General features: G+C 47.5%; 1 protein-coding gene across 1 annotated transcript in view; it reads left to right on the top strand.

Annotated features, from left to right (window-relative positions):
- LOC144672476 (WD repeat-containing protein 97-like) overlaps window positions 1-19,018 on the top strand; it is a 57,460-nt gene that overhangs the window by 1,315 nt on the left and 37,127 nt on the right. Inside the window, exons 2-5 of the mRNA XM_078534323.1 lie at window positions 1,470-1,591; window positions 9,358-9,968; window positions 15,458-15,579; window positions 17,578-18,232. Coding sequence (XP_078390449.1) covers window positions 1,470-1,591; window positions 9,358-9,968; window positions 15,458-15,579; window positions 17,578-18,232 — 1,510 coding nt within the window. The remainder of the gene's footprint in view (window positions 1-1,469; window positions 1,592-9,357; window positions 9,969-15,457; window positions 15,580-17,577; window positions 18,233-19,018) is intronic.

Raw genomic sequence — 19,018 nt, 5'->3', positions numbered from 1 at the left:
CTGTACAGGCCAGAAGTGTTCTTCTTAGAGCAGTTAAATTTAAGGGGGAGATTCCGTGGACGTGTTCTAAGCCGTGAAGTGTTTGATAGATCGGGTAGTGAAAGCTGCTTCCTCTGGCAGAAGGATTGGTAGCCAACGGGCACAGATTCAATGTGATTGGCAAAACAACCAAAGGGGAGCTGAAGAGAATTTTATGAATGTGATGAGTTGTTGTGATCGGCAATGCGCTGTCTGAAAGGGAGCTGTAAGTCGAAGAGAGCGGGGGAGTGGGACTAATTGGAAAGGGTGTGATGGGCCGAATTGCCGTCTCACAGGATGGTGGCAGAGTGGTAATGTCAGTGGCTCTAGTAATCCAGAAGCCCAGGCTAATGCCCGGGGGACATGGGTTCAAATCCCACCACAACAGCCGGTGGAATTTCAATTCAATTAATAATCCCTGGAATTGAAGGCTGCTCTCAGTAATGGCATTGCCTCAAAGAGGTTTATTAGAATTGTTAAACAGGAACGTGCATTTTGAAAGAGCCAGTCTGCCTCTTCAGGTGGAGGTGAAAGAATCGACTGTCGTAAATACTTCTGTCCTTTAGGGAAGGAAACCTGCCGTCCTTGCCTGGCCTCCATGTGACTCCAGGTCCACAGCAACATGTTTACCTCATAGCTGCCCTCTGAAATGGCCGAGCAAGCCACTCAGTTCAAGGGCAACTAGGGATGGGAACTAATGCCGGCCTTGCCAGTGATGCCCACATCCAATGAAAGAATTAAAAAAAAAAACTCTGCTGGTCAGGCATCCTATAAAGAAAGGAAAAGATATTGCCCGGCCATCATGTGGATGACGGGACCTTCCAAATGCTTCATGAGGTCACTGCAGAGGGCAGCTGAGCGTCAACTGCATTGGTGTGGGACTGGAGACACGGATAGTCCAGACTGGGTAAGGACAGCAGATTTCTGGTTTCTCAGGAATATAGGAAGGGCAGGCGAGAAAGTGGACTTGAGGGAGCAGATCAGCCATGATGGTGTTGAGTGGCGTAGGGGCTGAATGGTTTACTCCTGCTCCTATTCCTGATGTTTTTGTGTTTCATTCCCTAAAGGAAACTGTTGGAATATTTTCCAACATTCCTACATTACAACAGTGACAAATTTCATTGGCTGTGAAGCACTTTGAAGCACTCAGTCAGCATCACTGGTGCATTCTCCATGGCAACGCCTCTACCAATCAGAGCCCGCTTGCCAACCCATCAGCACTCTCTTCACATACAATTGTTGTTTTTTACCCCCCTTATATTGGCATTCTTGTGAAGTGTCCTGATGAGTGCAAGAAAAGCTTCGACATGTCTCTTCTTTCAGCAATACCTGAATTGGTGAAAAACACGGCAGAAATGCAATTGACGGAGACGCTCAATTCTCCTCCAAAGTGTCTTTCCAAAGATAGCTTTATTTTTGGTTTTGTAATCTTTCATGTAATCTGTTTCAAGCTTCAGATGATTCCAGCCTCTTGTCCCAATCGCAGTTGATGGAAAATCAAGAGACCGTACAGGACAAAGCTCATCGAATGTGGCGAGAACTGAAAAGGATTGTTCAATTCTTGTCAGATAAGGTACAATGAGGTTGTTGGCTTTTCATAGTGTGTGTGTGTGTGTGTGTGTGTGTGTGTGTGTGTGTGTCTGTGTATACACGTGCGCGTGTCTGTGCATGTGTGCATGCGTGTGCATGTGTATCTGTGCGTGTCTGTCTGTGTGTGTCTGCATGCATTTGTCAGTGCGTGTGTCTGTGTGCGCATGTGCATGTGTGTGCGTCTGTGTGTCTGTACGTGCATGTGTGTGCGCGCATGTGCATGCGTGTGTATGTGTGGTGCAGTTACTATGTCACCTCTGAGATGCAGGTTCAAAACCACAACTGACAAAAATCTCTTCTGTCTCTATGTGAGATGCAGGCACAGAGTACAAAAGCAAGGAAGTTAAGGCAAACCTTTATAAAACACTGCTCAGGTCCCAGCTGGAGTATTGTGACCAATTCTGGGCATCATTAGGAAGGATGTGAAGGCTTTGGAGAGGGTTCAGCAATGATTTACGAGAATGGTACAGGGTGTGAGAGAGAGCTCAGTTTTGCGGGTAAACATAGAAACATAGAAAATAGGAGCAGGAGTAGGCCATTCAGCCCTTCGAGCCTGCTCCACCATTCATTATGATCATGGCTGCAACTCAATAGCCTGCTCCCGATTTCTCCTCATATCCTTTGATCCCTTTCGCCCCAAGAGCTATATCTAACTCCTTCTTGAAAACATACAGTGTTTTGGCCTCAACTACTTTCTGCGGTAACGAATTCCACAGGTTCACCACTCTCTGGGTGAAGAGATTTCTCCTCATCTCAGTCCTAAATGGTCTACCCCGTATCCTCAGACTGTGACCCCTGGTTCTGGACTCCCCCACCATCGGGAACATACTTCCTGCATCTACCCTGTTAGAATTTTATAGGTTTCTACGGGATCCCCCTCATTTTTCTGAACTCCAGTGAATATAATCCTAACCGACTCAATCTCTCCTCATATGTCAGTCCCGCCATCCCAGGAATCAGTCTGGTAAACCTTCGCTGCACTCCCTCTATAGCAAGAACATCCATCCTCAGATAAGGAGACCAAAACTGCACAGAATATTCCAGGTGTGGTCTCACCAAGGCCCTGTACAATTGCAGCAAGACATCCCTGTTCCGGTACTCGAATCCTCTGGCTATGAAGGCCAATATACCATTTGCCTTCTTTACCGCCTGCTGCACCTGCATGCTTACCTTCAGCGACTGGTGTACGAGGACACCCAGGTCTTGTTGCACATTCCCCTCTCTCAATTTATAGCCATTCATATAATAATCTGCCTTCCTGTTTTTGCTACCAAAGTTCATAACCTCACACTTATCCACATTATACTGCATCTGCCATGCATTTGCCCACTCACTCAGCTTGTCCAAATCACCCTGAAGCATCTCTGCATCCTCCTCACAGCTCACCCTCCCACCCAGCTTTGTGTCATCTGCAAATTTGGAGATATTACATTTAGTTCCCTCATCTAAATGTGAATAACTGGGGATTCCAGCAACGATGGAGAAGCTGGGAATGTTCTCCTCACGGCAGGCAAGGTTAGGGAGAGATTTGACTTGAGGTGCTAAAAATCATGAGAGGTTTTGATAGAATAAATAAGGAGAAACTGTTTCCAGTGGGAGGTAACTGGGTAGGAGATTGAATAAAATTGGCAAACGAACGAGAAGGGGAGATGAGGGATCATTTTTTTACACAGTGAGCTGTTGTGATCTGGAACACGTCTGAAAAGACGGTGGAAGCAGATTCAATAATAACTTTCAAAAGGGGAATTGCAGGATTATGGGGAGACCAAAAGACCATAAGACGTAGGAGCAGAAGTAGTCCATTCGGCCCATCGAGTCTGCTCTGCCATTCAATGAGATCATGGCTGATCTGATAATCCTCAACTTCACTTTCCTGCCTTTTCCCCATAACCCTTTATTCCCTTACTGATTAAAAATCAGTCTCAGCCTTGAATATACTTAACGTCCCAGCCTCTACAGCCCCCTGCGGTAAAGAATTCCACAGATTGACGACCTTCTGAGAGAAGAAATTCCTCCTCACCTCTGTTTTAAATGGGTGACCCCTTACTCTGAGATTATGCCCTCTGGTCTTAGACTCTCCCACAAGGGAAAACAACCTCTCAGCATCTACCCTGTCAAGAATCTTATATGTTTCAATAAGGTTGCCTCTCATTCTTCTAAACTCCAATGAGTACAGGCCCAACCTACTCAACCTCTCCTCATAAGAAAATCCCTCCATATCCGGAATCAACCTAGTGAACCTTCTGTGGACTGCCTCCAATGCCAGTATATCTTTCCTTAGGGGACCAAAACTGTTCACAGTGTTCTCGGTGTGGTCTAACTAGTGCCTTGTATAGTTTTAGCAAGGCTACCCTATTTTTATACTCCATTCCCTTTGAAATAAAGGCCAATATTCCATTTGTCTTTCCTATTACCTGTTGAACTTGTATGTTAGCTTTTTGTGATTCATGCACAAGGACCCCCAAATCCTTCTTTGCTGCAGTCTTTCTGCAGTCTTTCTCTATTTAAATAATATTCAGCTCCTCTATTCTTCCTGCCAAAGTGCATAACCTCACAATTTCCCACATTATCTCCCACCTGCCAAGTTTTTGCCCACTCATTTAATCTGTCCATATCCCTCTGTAGACTCTTTGTGTCATCCTCACCACTTGCCTTCCCATCTATTTTTGTGTCATCCGCAAACTTGGCGATAGTACATTCACTTCCCTCATCCAAGTTATTAATATATATTGTAAATAATTGTGACACCAGCACTGATCCCTGTGGCACTCCAATAGTTACAGGTTGCCATCCTGAAAATGCCCCCCTTATCCCAACTCTCTGTCTTCTAATTGTTAGCCAATCCCCTGTCGATGCTAAAATACTCCCCCTAACTCCATGGGCTCCTATCTTATAAAGTAGCCTTTTGTGTGGTGCCTTATAGAACGCCTTTTGGAAATCCAAATATATTACATCTACTGGGTCCCTTTATCTATCCTGCCTGTTACCTCCTCAAAGAATTCTAATAAATTTGTCAGGCATGATTTCCCCTTCATGAAGCCATGCTGACTCTGCTTGATTATATTATGTATTTCTAAATGCTCTATTATTACATCCTTTATAATAGACTCCAACATTTTCCTAACGACAGCTGTTAAGCTAACTGGACCATAGTTATCTGTTTTATGTCTCCTTCCCTTATTGAATAAGGGTGTTACATTGGCAGTTTTCCAATCCTCTGGGACTTTTCCAAAATCTAAGGATTCTTGGAAGATTACTACCAGTGCACCTACTATCTCTGTAACTACTTCCTTTAATATCCTAGGATGTAACCCATGAGGTCCAGGGAACTTATGGACCTTTAGCCCCATTAGTTTCCATAGTACTTTTTCTCTGGTGATAGTTATTGTATTTATTCTTTTCCCCCTTGACTATTTAGTCTTTTTGGAATGCTATTAGTGTCTTCTACCATGAAGACTGAAGCAAAGTATTTATTCAACTCCTCTGCCATTTCCTGGTTCCCCATTATTATTTCCCCAGCCTCATTCTCTAAGGGGCCTATGTTCACTTTAGCCTCTCTCTTTCTTTTTATATATTTAAAGAAACTCTTACTGTCCGTTTTTATATTACTTGCTAGTTTACCTTCAAAGTTTATTTTCTCCCTCTATTATTTTTCTGGTCATCTTTTGGTTTTTAAAACTTTCCCAATCCTCTGGCTTACCATTAATCTTTGCCACATTGTATGTTTTTTCTTTTAACATGATAGTGTCCTTAACTTCCTTGGTTAACTCTTCCTAGAATCCTTCCTCACTGGGATGTATCTTTGTTGTGAGTCATGAACTATTTTCTTAAATGTCTGCCATTGTTCAGCAACAGTCTTTTCTGCTAAACTCCTTTCCCAGTCCACTGTAGCCAACTCTGCCCTCATTCCATTGTAATTACCCTCGTTTAAGTTTAGCACAGTTGTTTCTGACCCAAGTTTCTCACTGTCAAACTGAATGCATATTCTACCATGTTATGGTTACTGTTTCCTAGGGGATCTTTTACCCTGAGATCATTTAGTAAACCTGGAGGTTCTGTTTTTTAATTTAGCTTCAATTTTTTTCCTCCTTTCTAGTCCTATAAATGTTGCTGGTACCAATGTAGACGACAACAACTTCATCGCTCCCATTCCACTCCAAGGACATCACTGCAGGAGTTCCTCAGAGTAGTGTCCTAGGCCCAACCATCATCAGCTGCTTCATCAATGACTTTCCTTCCATCATAAGGTCAGAAGTGGGGATGTTCGCTGATGATTGCACAATGTTCAGCACCATTCGCGACTCCTCAGATACTGAAGCAGTCCATGTCCAAATGCAGCAAGACCTGGACAATATCCAGGCTTGGGCTGACAAGTGGCAAGTAACATTTGCGCCACACAAGTGCCAGGCAATGACCATCTCCAACAAGAGAGAGTCTAACCATCACCCCTTGATGTTCAATGGCATTATCAGGAGAGGTGGTGGCATAGTGGTATTGTCACTGGACTGGTATTCCAGAGACTCAGTGTAATGCTCTGGAGACCCAGGTTCACCACAGCAGATGGTGAAATTTGAATTCAAAAAAACCTTGAATTAAAAGTCTCAAGATGACCATGAAACCATTGTTAATTGATGAAGCAGCTGAAGATGGTTGGGTCTAGGAGAAGGTGGTTGGGTCTAGGACACTACCCTGAGAAACTCCTGCAGCGATGTCCTGGAGCTGAGATGATTGACCTCTAACAACCACAACTATTTTCCTTTGTGCTAGGTATGACTCCAACCAGTGGAGAGATTTCCCCCATGATTCCAGTTTTGCTAGGGCTCCTTGATGCCACACTCGGTCAAATGCGGCTTTGATGTCAAGGGCAGTCACTCTCACCTCACTTTGGAAGTTCAGCTCTTTTGTCCACATTTGAACCAAGGCTGTAATGAGGTTAGGAGCTGGCGGAACCCAAACTGAGCTTCAGTGAGCAGGTTATTGCTAAGCAAGTGCCGCTTGATAGCACTGTTGATGACCCCTTCCATTACTTTACTGATGATGGAGAGTAGACTGATGGGGCAGTAATTGGCCAGGTTGGATTTGTCCTGCTTCTTGAGAACAGGACATATCTGGGTAATTTTCCACATAGCCGGGTAGATGCCAGTGTTGTAGCTGTAATGGAAGAGCTTGGCTAGGGGTGCGGCAAGTTCTGGAGCACAAGTCTTCAGTAATATTGCCGGAATATTGTCAGGGCCCATAACCTTTGCAGTATCCAGTGTCTTCAGCTGTTTCTTGATATCACTTGGAGTGAATTGAATTGGCTGAAGACTGGCATCTGTGATGCTGGGAACCTCTGGAGGAGGCCTGAGATGGATCATCCACTCGGCACTTCTGGCTGAGGGTTGTAGCAAATGAACCAATGTGCTGGGCTCCTCCGTCATTGAGGATGGGGATATTTGTGGAGCCTCCTCCTCCCACAGTGAGTTGTTTAATTGCCCACCACCATTCACGACTGGATGTGGCAGGACTGCGGAGCTTAGATCTGATCCGTTGGTTGTGAGATCGCTTAGCTCTGTCTATCACTTGCTGCTTATGCTGTTTGGCACGAAAGTAGTCCTGTGTTATAACTTCACCATCATACCTTTGTTTTTAGGTATGCCTGGTGCTGCTCCTGGCATGCCCTCCTGCACTCTTCATTGAACCAGTGTTGATCCCCTGGCTTGATGGTAATGGTAGAGTGGGGGATATGCCGGGCCATGAGGTTACAGATTGTTTGAGTGCAATTCTGCTGCTGCTGAAGGCCCACAGCGCCTCATGACTGCCCAATCTTGAGTTGCTAGATCTGTTTGAAATCTATCCCATCTAGCATGGTGGTAGTGCCGCACAACATGATCGAGAGTATCCTCAATGTGAAGGTGGGACTTTGTCTCCACAAGGACTGTGCAGTTGTCACCCCTACCGATACTGTCATGGAGCAGATGCACCTGTGGCAAGCAGGTTGGTGAGGATGAGGTCAAGTATGTTTTTCCCTCTTGTTGGTTCCCTCACCACTTGCTGCAGACCCAGTCTAGAAGCTATGTCCTTTAGGACTCAGCCAACACAGTCAGTAGTGATGCTACTGAGCCACTCTTGGTGATGGACATTGAAGTCCCCACCCAGAGTACATTCTGCACCCTTGCCACCTCCATGAGATCGCTTCCATCCAGCCTCAGGCCATCTGCTGCTAAAACCCATATCCAAGCCTTTGTTACCTCTAGACTTGACTTTTCTAACACACTCCTGGCTGGTCTCCCACATTCTGCCCTCCGTAATCTTGATGTTATCCAAATCTCCCTGCTGCCCGTGTCTTACATCGCAGCAAGTCCCAGTCATGTGGCCCAAATGAATCTTCCGGAGGTATTTTCCCTCTGCTCCGAGGGACCTACTGGCTTATCAACAGTTTTTAATTTCGTGAACAGCCCAAGTTGAGGCGCCCCATCAATCGCTGACACACCTCAACTTCTCCCGGTGAGGCTGCCAAGGTTCCAGAGCTTCCAGCCCTCTGATTGGACCAGCAGCAGCAAGACCCCACCCACCATCTTTAATAGGACGCTGAATGCAGAGACAGCCAATTAGGATGCTGTCTCCACCTCAGCAGGAGAATGGGCTTGGGACCCCCATTTGGTTCTCATGTCTTTGTCCCGAAGACTGTGGGAAACTCCAGCTCATTGTGTTTTTGTTAAATTCTCATCTTCGTGTTTCAATCCCTGCATGGCATCCTCCCTCCCCAACTCCGTAATCCCCTCCAACCCATCTTGAGAATCTCGATTTTAATCACTCCGCCATTGGTGGCTGCACCTTCAGCTGCCTGGGCCCTAAGCTCTGGAATTCCCTCCCTAAACCTTTCCATTTCTCTACCTCATCTTCCTCTCTTAAGATGTTACCTAAAACATACTTCTTATTAAGCGTTTGGTCATTGTCTTAATAGCTTCTCAGTGACAAATGTTCAATCATGTCTCACTACGATAAGTGCAAGAACCAGCGGGATCTGGGGGATACAGACTCATAAATCATTCAGAGTAGTGATACTAAGGCCATTTCGAAAAGAGCAAACAAAATATTGAGCTTTGTTTTGAGGGGAAGAGAGTTTAAAAGCAGAGGGGTCATGTTAAACTTGTGAAGAGCCTTGGTTAGCCCAAACTTGGGAGAACTGTGAACAGCTCTGGTCTCCACATTATAAAAAAAGATATAGAAGGACCGGAGAGGGTGCAGAAAAGATTTACTGAGAAGTTCTACCTAGCAGGAAAGATTGAAAATGTTTGGCTTCTTTTTTCCAGAAAAGAGAGGGCTGAGGGGTGTAATCTTTAAGATTACGAAATGGGTTTGACTTGGAGAAGATGCTTTCAATGCACCTGATACCAGAACTAGGGACTGCAAGTCTAAGAAAGTCACGAATAAATCCAATGGGGAATTCAGGAGAAACTTCTTTACCCAGAGAGTGGTGAGAATGTGGAACTCGCTCCCACAGGGAGTGGGAGTGGTGAACACAGCATAGATACATTTAAGGGGGAACTGGGTAAGAACAGGATGGAGAAAGGAATAGAAGGAGGTACTGGGGGTGAGGCAAGAGGAAGGGGAGGAGATTTGTGTGGAGAATAAATACTGGTATGGACCAGTTGGGTTGAATAGCTTGTTTCTGAGCCGTAAATAAGATGTAATTTCTGTGTAACAAATTATTGAACGGTTCTCTGGTTCCCTACTATGATTTTCTACTTGTCTTGAATCCTGCAGATAAAGAGACATGATTGGAAGCCACTGGATCTGGAGCACGGAATCCAACACGTGCAACGTGTGATGTTCAAGAAGCCTATCAACCATGTCTTTTATAACATCACCAACAAGGAATATGTCTGCTTGATATCCAAGACTGGTGTCTGTATCTACTTCTGTGATGGGCGGAAGAAGCAGGAGCTCACTCTACAGGAGCCTTTAGAAGGAATGGTGTACGCTCGACAGATCAACCGGTATGTGGCTTGGAGCATTGGCAGTCGGATGAAGGTGCTGGGCCCGGACTTCCAAACCATCTCCTCCGTCAGGTCCAAACGTTCCATCACCTGCTGCTTGTACAATGAGGATCTGAATGAGATAGTCACGGCCGGAATCGGCAATGTCTGCACCTGGCACTTCTACTTTGGATGCCGGGAGTTGATGTGTGCCAGTACCGTCTCTGAAGGGCTGACGGGGCAGGATGTCTTCACGGAGCTGGCACTGGAGAGAGCCCCGGTCATGTCATCGGCATTGCCCCATACTCAGCGTTGCTACGCGGTGTGCGGGAAGGGCGTCGCTGTCATCGACCTGCCCAAGGCCACCCTACTTTCATATGAGAAGCGCCTGCATGACAGGTAACTCTGCACCTGAGGTAACTCTACACCTGAGGTAACTCTACATTCTCAGGTAACTCTACATTCTCAGGTAACTCTACACCTGAGGTAACTCTACATTCTCAGGTAACTCTACATTCTCAGGTAACTCTGCACCTCAGGTAACTTTGCACCTCAGGTAACTCTACACTCTCAGGTAACTCTACACTCTCAGGTAACTACACTCTCAGGTAACTACACTCTCAGGTAACTACACTCTCAGGTAACTACACTCTCAGGTAACTGCACCTCAGGTAACTCTACACTTTCAGATAACTTTGCACCTCAGGTCAGGGTCTGGAATGCTCCACTTGTGACTGTGGTGGAGGTAGGTTCAATTGAAGCTGTCAAAGGGAAATTGACTGTTATCTGAAAAGGATGAATGTACAGGGTTATGGAGAGAAGGCGGGAGAATGGTGCTAGGTGAGTAGCTCATTCGGAGAGCCGTTGCAGACACAATGGACCAAATCACCTTTTGCGTCGTAACGATCCTGTGAACTCTGAACCTTTAGGTATCTCTGCACCTCAGGCCCCCAGAAGGACGGGTGTCCATTCCCCAGACAGACAAATGGCCACCCCCCCCCGATATGGACAGGCAGCCATCCCCCAGGCGGACAGGCAGCCATCCCCCAGACAGGTGGGCGTCCAGCTCCCAGACCGTCAGGCAGTCAGCTCCCAGACGTACAGGTGACTGCTCCCAGACAGAGAGACAGCCCAGCTCCCAGACGGAGCAGCGGCCAGCTCCCAGACAAAAGACCAGATCCCAGGGTGATCAGGAGGTGCTGAAATCGCTCGATCATTGCAAGATTACAGACGAGGCCCACTCTACATTTCCTCCATTGCAATGTCGCTGTATCTAATTCTGGATCCCTGGGAACCTGGATAAACACGAGGGAGAATTTCGACGTTGGCGTGTGGGGGTGGGCCCGATACACCAATGTGTAAAATGACGTGCGGTGACATCAGGTGTGCGTCATTTAGATATTTTGTTCGGCGGGTGCGCACCGGAGGCGGCTGCCCGCCTGCCGAACTGTCAACGGCCTATTAAGGCCGCTAAATAACCAATTAAAGTAGTTATCAGCGCTGCCCGTCCAACCTTAAGGTCGGGGGGCAGGCGAAGAGCCCAAGTGGCCTTCGCGTTATTCAGGAAACCTCATCCACGGGCGGGATGAGGCTTCCTGAAGGTTTTATAAAATAATTAGATAAATTCTGATAAATTGACAAACGCGTCCCTGCTCACGTGACACTGTCACCTGAGGGGACATGTGTAAATAGCTTTTATCTGTCTTTATTAAAAAATTTCATTCTGAACTTAATCCCCCCCTGAGGCACGGAGCTGCGTCAGGGAGATTTCTGCGCTCTTTTGTGCGCATGTGCGAAAGAGCGCAAACCCCGACTCCCCCCCGCCCGCACAGCTAGTGCTGAGCGCTACAGGCCATGCCTCACGCCGGGCAGGCCTTAACTGGCCCACCCACATAAAATGGCAGCGCGCAGCTGATCGCGGGCAGTGGTCAGCTCCACGCCCGCTCCCAACCAGACCGCCCGACAGGCAGAAAATTCTCCCCATGAGGGAGAAAGGGATAGAAGGGCCATGTTGCTGGGAGGAGGCTGGTGAAGAACATAGACATAGGCATAGACCAATGTGCCAAATGGGTCTGTTTCTCTGCTGCACGTTTTGCCCAAATTTGAGCTTTCAAGATTTCGGTTGTGACTCGGTGGTTAGCAGGCTTATCTCTAAATCAGAAGGTTGTGGGTCCCAAGTCCCGCTCCAGAGACTTTGGGCAGGATTTTCTGACCCTGACACCGCTGGGCATTGCCACAGGCAGGGCAGGAAAATCTGGAGAAGCGGTTAAAAGTCTCCAAATTTCCCTGTCCTGCCCACCGCGACGATGCCTTCTGGTGTCAGGGCTGGAAAATCCCGCCCTTAGAACCATAGAATGGTTAAAGCTCAGAAGGAGGCCATTTGGCCCATTGGTGTTGGTCTGGCTCCCTGGGAGAGCAACTCACCCAGTCTCACTCCCCCAGCCCGTTTCCCATCGTCCTGTAAAATCTTTCTTTTCAGATAATGACCCAGTTCCTTTTTGGATGCCTCGATTGACTATACCTCTGCCACACACTCGGGCAGTCCATTGCAGATCCTAACCACTCATTGTGTGAAAAATATTTTTCCTCATGTTGATGTTGGTTCTTTACCAATCATCTTAAATCAGTATCCCCTGGTTCTCAATCTTTCCACCAGTGGGAACAGTTTCTCCCTATCTACTCTGTCCGGACCCCTCATGGTTTGAATATGTCTGTCAAATCCCCTCTCCACGTTCTCTACCTGGATACAACTAAACACTACCGAGCACAAAATCCAGGCTGACACTCCCAATGGGAGTGCTACATTGTCAGAGGAACAGTACTGAAGGAGTGCCAATACTGTGGGAATGGTGCATTCTCAGAGGACTGTACTGAAGGAATGTCACAATGTCAGCGATGCAGTACTGAGAGTGTGCTGCACTGTCAGAAGGACAGTATTCTAATCCAGAAAGCCAGTTGGTGAAGAATCGAACTGGAGCCATGCTTTTATAAACATTTATTTACAGGGATACACATTACAAGCATGTACCTCCTAACCCACGAATCACATTTCAGTCTGTGTCCTTTCATAGGGACGAAAGTGAACCCCCAATTAATGCCACCCCCACCCCACCTGCATGCCATTAAACACAATTAATGTACGATTAAAAGGCAGTACTGAAGGAGTGCTGCACTGTCGGATGTGCCGTCTTTTGGATGGGACCTTAAAGCCCTGATTTGTTATCATTAACTGCTGGGTCCTGGCTTATTTGGTCTTCTCGTGATTCTCCTTTCAGTTTGTGGTGCATGGCGCTATGGGATTTGGTCTGTTACCTGAAACTAAAATGGTTTGATCACAAACTGAGCCCTGAGTGTGGCTGGATAGAGTGAGTTATCGGGATTAATCAGGAGCACCGAGTACTCAATCTACATGTATTCTTGTCCAGCAACAATCTTGAAGACCCGGAACCTATGAAGCTCTTGTCCTTTCAGGAAGAAAATCTGCCATCCTTCCCTATTATAGAAACCAGAGTAGATTTGATAGGATAGATAGGGAGAAATTGTTTCCTCTGGCTGGTGGGACATTTATCAGTGGATGTTTATCAATTGTTGCAATCTGAAATTTTAGAGAACCTGACAGGGTAGATGCTAACAGACTGTTTCCTCAGGCTGGAGAGTGTGGAACAAGGGCTCCTAGCCTCAGGGTAAGGGGGTCAGTCATTTAGGACTGAGATGAGGAGAAATTGCTTCACTCAAAGGGCTGTGACTCTCTACCCCAGAGGGTTGTGGATGCTCAGTCATTTAGTATATTCAACTCAGAGGTCAATAGATACTGGGCGCTAAGGGAATCAAGGAATGTTGGGATAGTGCAGGAAAGTGGAGTGAAGTCAAATATCAGCCATCATCATATTGAATGACAGGGCAGGCTCAGAGGCTCAGGGGGCTGAATGGCCTACTCCTGCTCTTACTTCTGATGTATTTTTGAAATATGCTGCCGGAAGGGCAGATGCAGGTTCAGAAATAACTTTCAAATGGAAACGGAATAAATATTTGTAGTGGAACTATTGAGGGGCTAAAGGGAAAGGAGAGGGAAGTTGGATTAATTGGATAGCTGTATGACACGAAGGGATGAATGACCTTCTCCTGTGCCTGTATCATTCTATATGTCCTACACCACAGGGGCTGCAGTGGTTCAAGAAGGCAGCTCACCACCACCTTCTCAAGGGCAATTAGGGATGAGCAATAAATGCTGGGCCCAGCCAGTGACTCCCCCACTCATGAACAAATAAATAAGAAGCTCCACGTGTGACTCCAATCACACACACAGAAAACATAGAAACATAGAAAATAGGAGCAGGAGTAGGTCACTCGGCCCTTTGAGCCTGCTCTGCCATTCAATACGATCATGGCTGATCCTCTATCATGCACTCCCAATACCCCTTGACGCCTTTAGAGTCTAGAAATCTATTTCCTTCTTAAATATATTCAGAGACTTGGCCTCCGTAGCCTCTGTGGTAGAGAATTCCACAGGTTCACCACTCTCTGAGTGAAGAAGTTTCTCCTCATCTCAGCCCTAAATGGTCTAACCTGTATCCTAAGACTGTAACCCCTTGTTCTAGACCTCCCAGCCAGAGGAAATATCATCCCTGCATCCAGTCTGTCCTGCCCTGTCAGAATTTTATACTTTTCAATGAGGTCCCTCCTTGTCCTTGTAAACTCCAGTGAACACAGGCCTAGTCGGCCCTATCGCTCCTCATACGGCAATCCTGCCATCCCAGGAATCAGTCTGGTGAACCTTCGCTTCACTCCCTCTATAGAAAGTATATCCTTTCTTAGGTAAGGAGACCAAAACTGCACACAATACTCCAGGTGTGGTCTCACCAAGGCCCTGTACGGCTGGTTGTAACCAACATTGTAACTAATGTGGTTGACCCCTAACTTCCAACTGAAATGACCTAGCAAGCATTGTATTAAAACAGCTGCGTTAGAACTTTAGAAATAGGAGTGTTAGCAGACCATACTGCCTCTCGAGCACGCCCCGCTGTTCATTATGACCATGGCTGATCTTCTGCCCACTCCTTAAAACAACACTGTGGGAGCACCTTCACCACAGAGACTGCAGACAGCTCACCACCAGCTCCCCAAAAGCAACCGGGGATGGGTAATAAATGCCGACTTTGCCGGCGACGTTTCACACACACTAGATAAAAATAAAACCTGTGCTACTGAGCTCCTTGGCAGCCTTCTGTCTTCTAAGACGATGGTTTGCGCCTATTGGTCAACTCCGTGTTAAACATCACCTGGTGTGGCTCAGGAGCTCTACTCTGGTGTGGCAGCCTCTGCAGTATTTGCTGCCAAGGACGACAGTAGGCTGAGAAGGTACCGGCCTCTGTTTTCTCTGCACCCTCTTCCCGGCCAGCTGGGCTTTTCATTATTTCTCCTCGCCTCTTCCAACACCCTTCCAAACGGTCATCGTCCAGAGGTCATCGCCGTCAGTGACTGTCTTCCAGTTGTCAGTCTCAATGTCTGCTATCTTCATATCTTGCTTGTGGTGGAGGTATGGATGTCCTTGTAGTGGAGGTATGGATGTCCTTGTGGTGGAGGTATGGATGTCCTTGTAGTGGAGGTATGGATGCCCAGGAGGTCATGAACCAGTGGCCAATTCACCATACAGATAGCCTTTGGACATACGGCCGCCATCCATCCGATGAAGGTGGCCGAGCGAGTGCAGACGTCATTGGCTCAGCAATAAGTGCATGCTGATGGAATTAGAACATTCCAGGACCTCTGAGTTGGCGGTCTTGTCCTCCCCACAGATCAGCTTCCTCAGTCTCTGATTGATTGTTTTTCAGTGTGTGTACGCACCCAGATTCCTCCTATTGACAAACCCTTTGTGATATTCTGATTAGGAAAATCACAGGGATCACCCTCATCGAAAACCTGAGATGTGTGGCAACTTCCTCGCGGGATGGAAACATCAAAGTATGGGATGAACGTTGGAATCTTCAAATGGCGTTTGTCGGGCACAGAGGTGAGTGGTTTCTCCGCTGAGAATCCCTGAGATTTGTGAAAAAGGCAGCCACGCTTTCTACGGTGGATTATATTACCACACTGATGGGTTAACATGTTGAGCATGGGCTAGAGACCGCCCACCTCATGGCACCCCCACCTTCCTGACGGTCGGCTACCCAATTGGATGGTTCATGACGGACAGTCAGAGAGCAAGAAAATAGGAGAAAGAAAACGTTGCACAGTGTTTCATTCACATCCTCGGATTTACAGGTTTGACGCACCAGGTAGATGTGCATTGATATATAACCAGGAGCCAGTGCAGGTCAGTGGGCACAGGGGTTGATGGGCGAACATGATTTGGTGAGAGTTAGGATTCAGGTGGCAGCTTTTTGGATGAGCTGAAATTTGTGGAAGGTGCGAGTTGGGAGGCTGGTCAGGAAAGTCGAGAGATAACAAGAGCATGAATGATGGTTTCAGCGAGCATCTCTGTATCTCTGTTTAGGCCAGATGGTGGCATAGTGGTGATGTCACTGGACTAGTAATCCAGATAGGCCCAGGCTAATGCTCTGGGCACATGGGTTCAAATCCCCACCAGGGCAGTGGGTGGAATTTAAATCCAATTAATAAATCTGGAATATAAAGCTAGTCTCAGTAACGGTGACCATGAAACTATCATCGATTGTTGTAAAAACCCATCTGGTTCACTAATGTCCTTCAGGGAAGGGAATCTGCTGTCCTTACCTGGTCTGGCCCTACATGGGACTCCAGACCCACAGCAACGTGGTGACTCTGAACTGCCCTCTGACATGGCCGAGCAAGTCACTCAGTTCAGGGGTAATTGGGGATGGGCAACAAATGCCGGCCATCCTGTGAAAGAATAAAGAAAAACAAACCTCTTCCAGCCAGGCAAATCTTCAAGATGTCTGCGCTTCTCCAACTCTGACCTCTTCCCTCGTCTTAATAGCTCCGCCATTGGCAGCCATGCCTTCGACTGCCTACACTAACCTTTTACGTAGCAAAGCGTTCCAGGCACTTCACAGGGGGCAATTAGACAAAGGCCGGGATTTTCCGGCCCCCCTCGCGGGTGGGATCCCAGCCAGAAGCCCACTGACTTGCGGCGGGACTGGAATATACGGGCGCTGGGCGGGTGCGGGAAAATCCCGCCTCACGTCTTACACTGAGCCCACAAAAGGAGATATTAGGCCAGGAAGGAGGTGGAGAGGCTTTGGGGGGGGTGGTGGAGTTCCAGAGGTTAGGGCCTTCAAAGCTGAAGGCATGGCCACCAATGGTGGAGCAAAGATGTTGCACAGAGGCCAAAATTGGAGGAGGCATAAATCATAGGCCCTAAACTCTGGAATTCCCTCCCTCTCCTTTCTCCTCTTAAAAAGACTGAATATAATCTACCTCTTTGGCAAAGCTTTTGGTCACCTGCCCACATACCTCCTTATTTGGCTCGGTGTCAAATATTTTTGGTTTTTTTTAAAATTCGCTCATGGCATGTGGGCGTCGCTGGCTAAGTCAGCACTTATTGCCCACCCCTAATTGCCCCTTGAGCACTGAGTGGCTTGCTCGGCCATTTCAGGGTCAACCACATTGCTGTGGGTCTGGAGTCACATGTAGGCCAGACCAGGTAAGGACGGCAGATTTCCTTCCCCAAAGGGCATTGGTGAACCAGATGGGTTTTTATGACAATTGACAATTGTTTCCATCAGACTTTTAAATTCCAGATTTTTTTATTGAATTCAAATACCACCATCTGCCGTGGCAGGATTCGAACTCAGGCCCCCCAGAGAATTACCCTGGGTCTCTGGATTACTGGTCCAGTGACAATACCACTACGTCATTGCCTCCGCATCCAGATTGTTTTCTTGAATTCAAATTTCACCAGGTACCGTGGCGCTGTCAAGCCCCTTGGGAAGTTCAAGGCGCTTTATAAATGCAGGCTATTGTGGTTAAAATGATATGGAATCATCATGCGATATTAATAAACCCCCTTTCTCCCTGCCTATTTCTGCAGGTCCTGTCACAGCCCTCGCTATCTATCCCCACGGTCTCTATCTCCTCTCTGCCTCTGAGGATGAGACCATCCGAGTGTGGAGCCTGGAACTGGCAGACCAAGTGGACGAGATCCAGATGAGGGTGACGGTCACTCATCTGGGGACACAGCTCGGGGAGGACAATATCTTCTCCTACGCCAACCAAAGGTTGGACGTGTGGACCATCACTCACCTATACAAGCAGCACACCTGCCTTGGTTACACTGTGAAGGCCATCAAGATCAGCAGCGTTGGCCCAGTCAGTCTTTTCCCCGTGCGGGCAGCCTGCTCCTGCGCCGATGGGACAGCACGGCTGATCTCCCCGGACACTGGAAACATCATTAGCACCCTCCTGCTGGAGAGGGGCCAGCAGGTGCTGGACCTGGACTACTGCCTGCTACGGGAGGCCCTGCTGGTTCTGACTGACCGAGGGGACATGGTGAAGGCCAACTCCCTGACCAACCCCATGGAGGTCCAGTGGAGGGTGCCGGCAAGCAGCCAGGCTTCACGTTTCTGCTGCTTCTGTATCTACAATTACACGGTTGACATGGAGCTGACCCACTCCCGGTGGCTGCAAGCAGTGGCTGGAGGAAGCGAGAAAAAGGTCAGGATCCTAGGAGTGAAGGACCATGACAGGTGAGAGAGCGGATGAACAGGTATTTCTGTAGGAATTTTCACCTCCCTTCTGCTTTGTTTGTGTCGGCATCACAGACACATCCCTATTCCACCAGCATTTACTAGTGATAATGACTTGAAAACCAGTTCTTATGTGACATTAATTGAGGGATAACATTGGCTAGGACACTGGGAATAACTCTCTTGCTCTTCATGGAATAGCAACTTGACTGGAGGATACCACTGGGACTTCTGTTTAATGCCTGATCTGAATGACAGTGCAGTTCTCCCGCCATTCTGCACTGGAATGTCAGCCTGGATTTTTAGGTATTCAAGCCCTGGAATGGGATTTGAACCCAGAGCCTCGCAGTTCAGGGATGAGAATACTTACCTAATGAGCCACAGCTGACACGCAAGGTGCTTTACATCCACTGAAGGACTTGCGAAATGTAGTCACTATTGCAATGTAGGAAACACGGCAACCAATTTTCACACAGCAAGCTCCCACAAACAGCAACGTTTGTTTCAGTGATGTTGGGGTAGGGGTAAATATTGGGCAGGACACCGGGGCAATTTAACCATTGAAGAATATCCAAAGCCAAGCCCCAGCCAGGGTTCACTGGACATCCCCATAATACATGCAGCGGTCATAGAATTCACTGGATTTTGGACATCAGGACCAAGGGCAACCCACACAACACCCCCCCGCCCCGCCCCCAAAAGATTTGACCTCTCTTTGTCCATGGGGCACTGAGGCCAATGGGATAATGCCTCTTGGGCTGAATTACAGCCAACCCGGGGACAAAC

The sequence above is a fragment of the Cetorhinus maximus genome, chromosome 3, assembly GCF_964194155.1.
Source record: "Cetorhinus maximus chromosome 3, sCetMax3.hap1.1, whole genome shotgun sequence".
In the NCBI taxonomy this organism is placed as follows: domain Eukaryota; kingdom Metazoa; phylum Chordata; class Chondrichthyes; order Lamniformes; family Cetorhinidae; genus Cetorhinus; species Cetorhinus maximus.
Note: the sequence above shows the minus strand (reverse complement) of the source record. Positions and strands in the feature narration are given on the sequence as shown.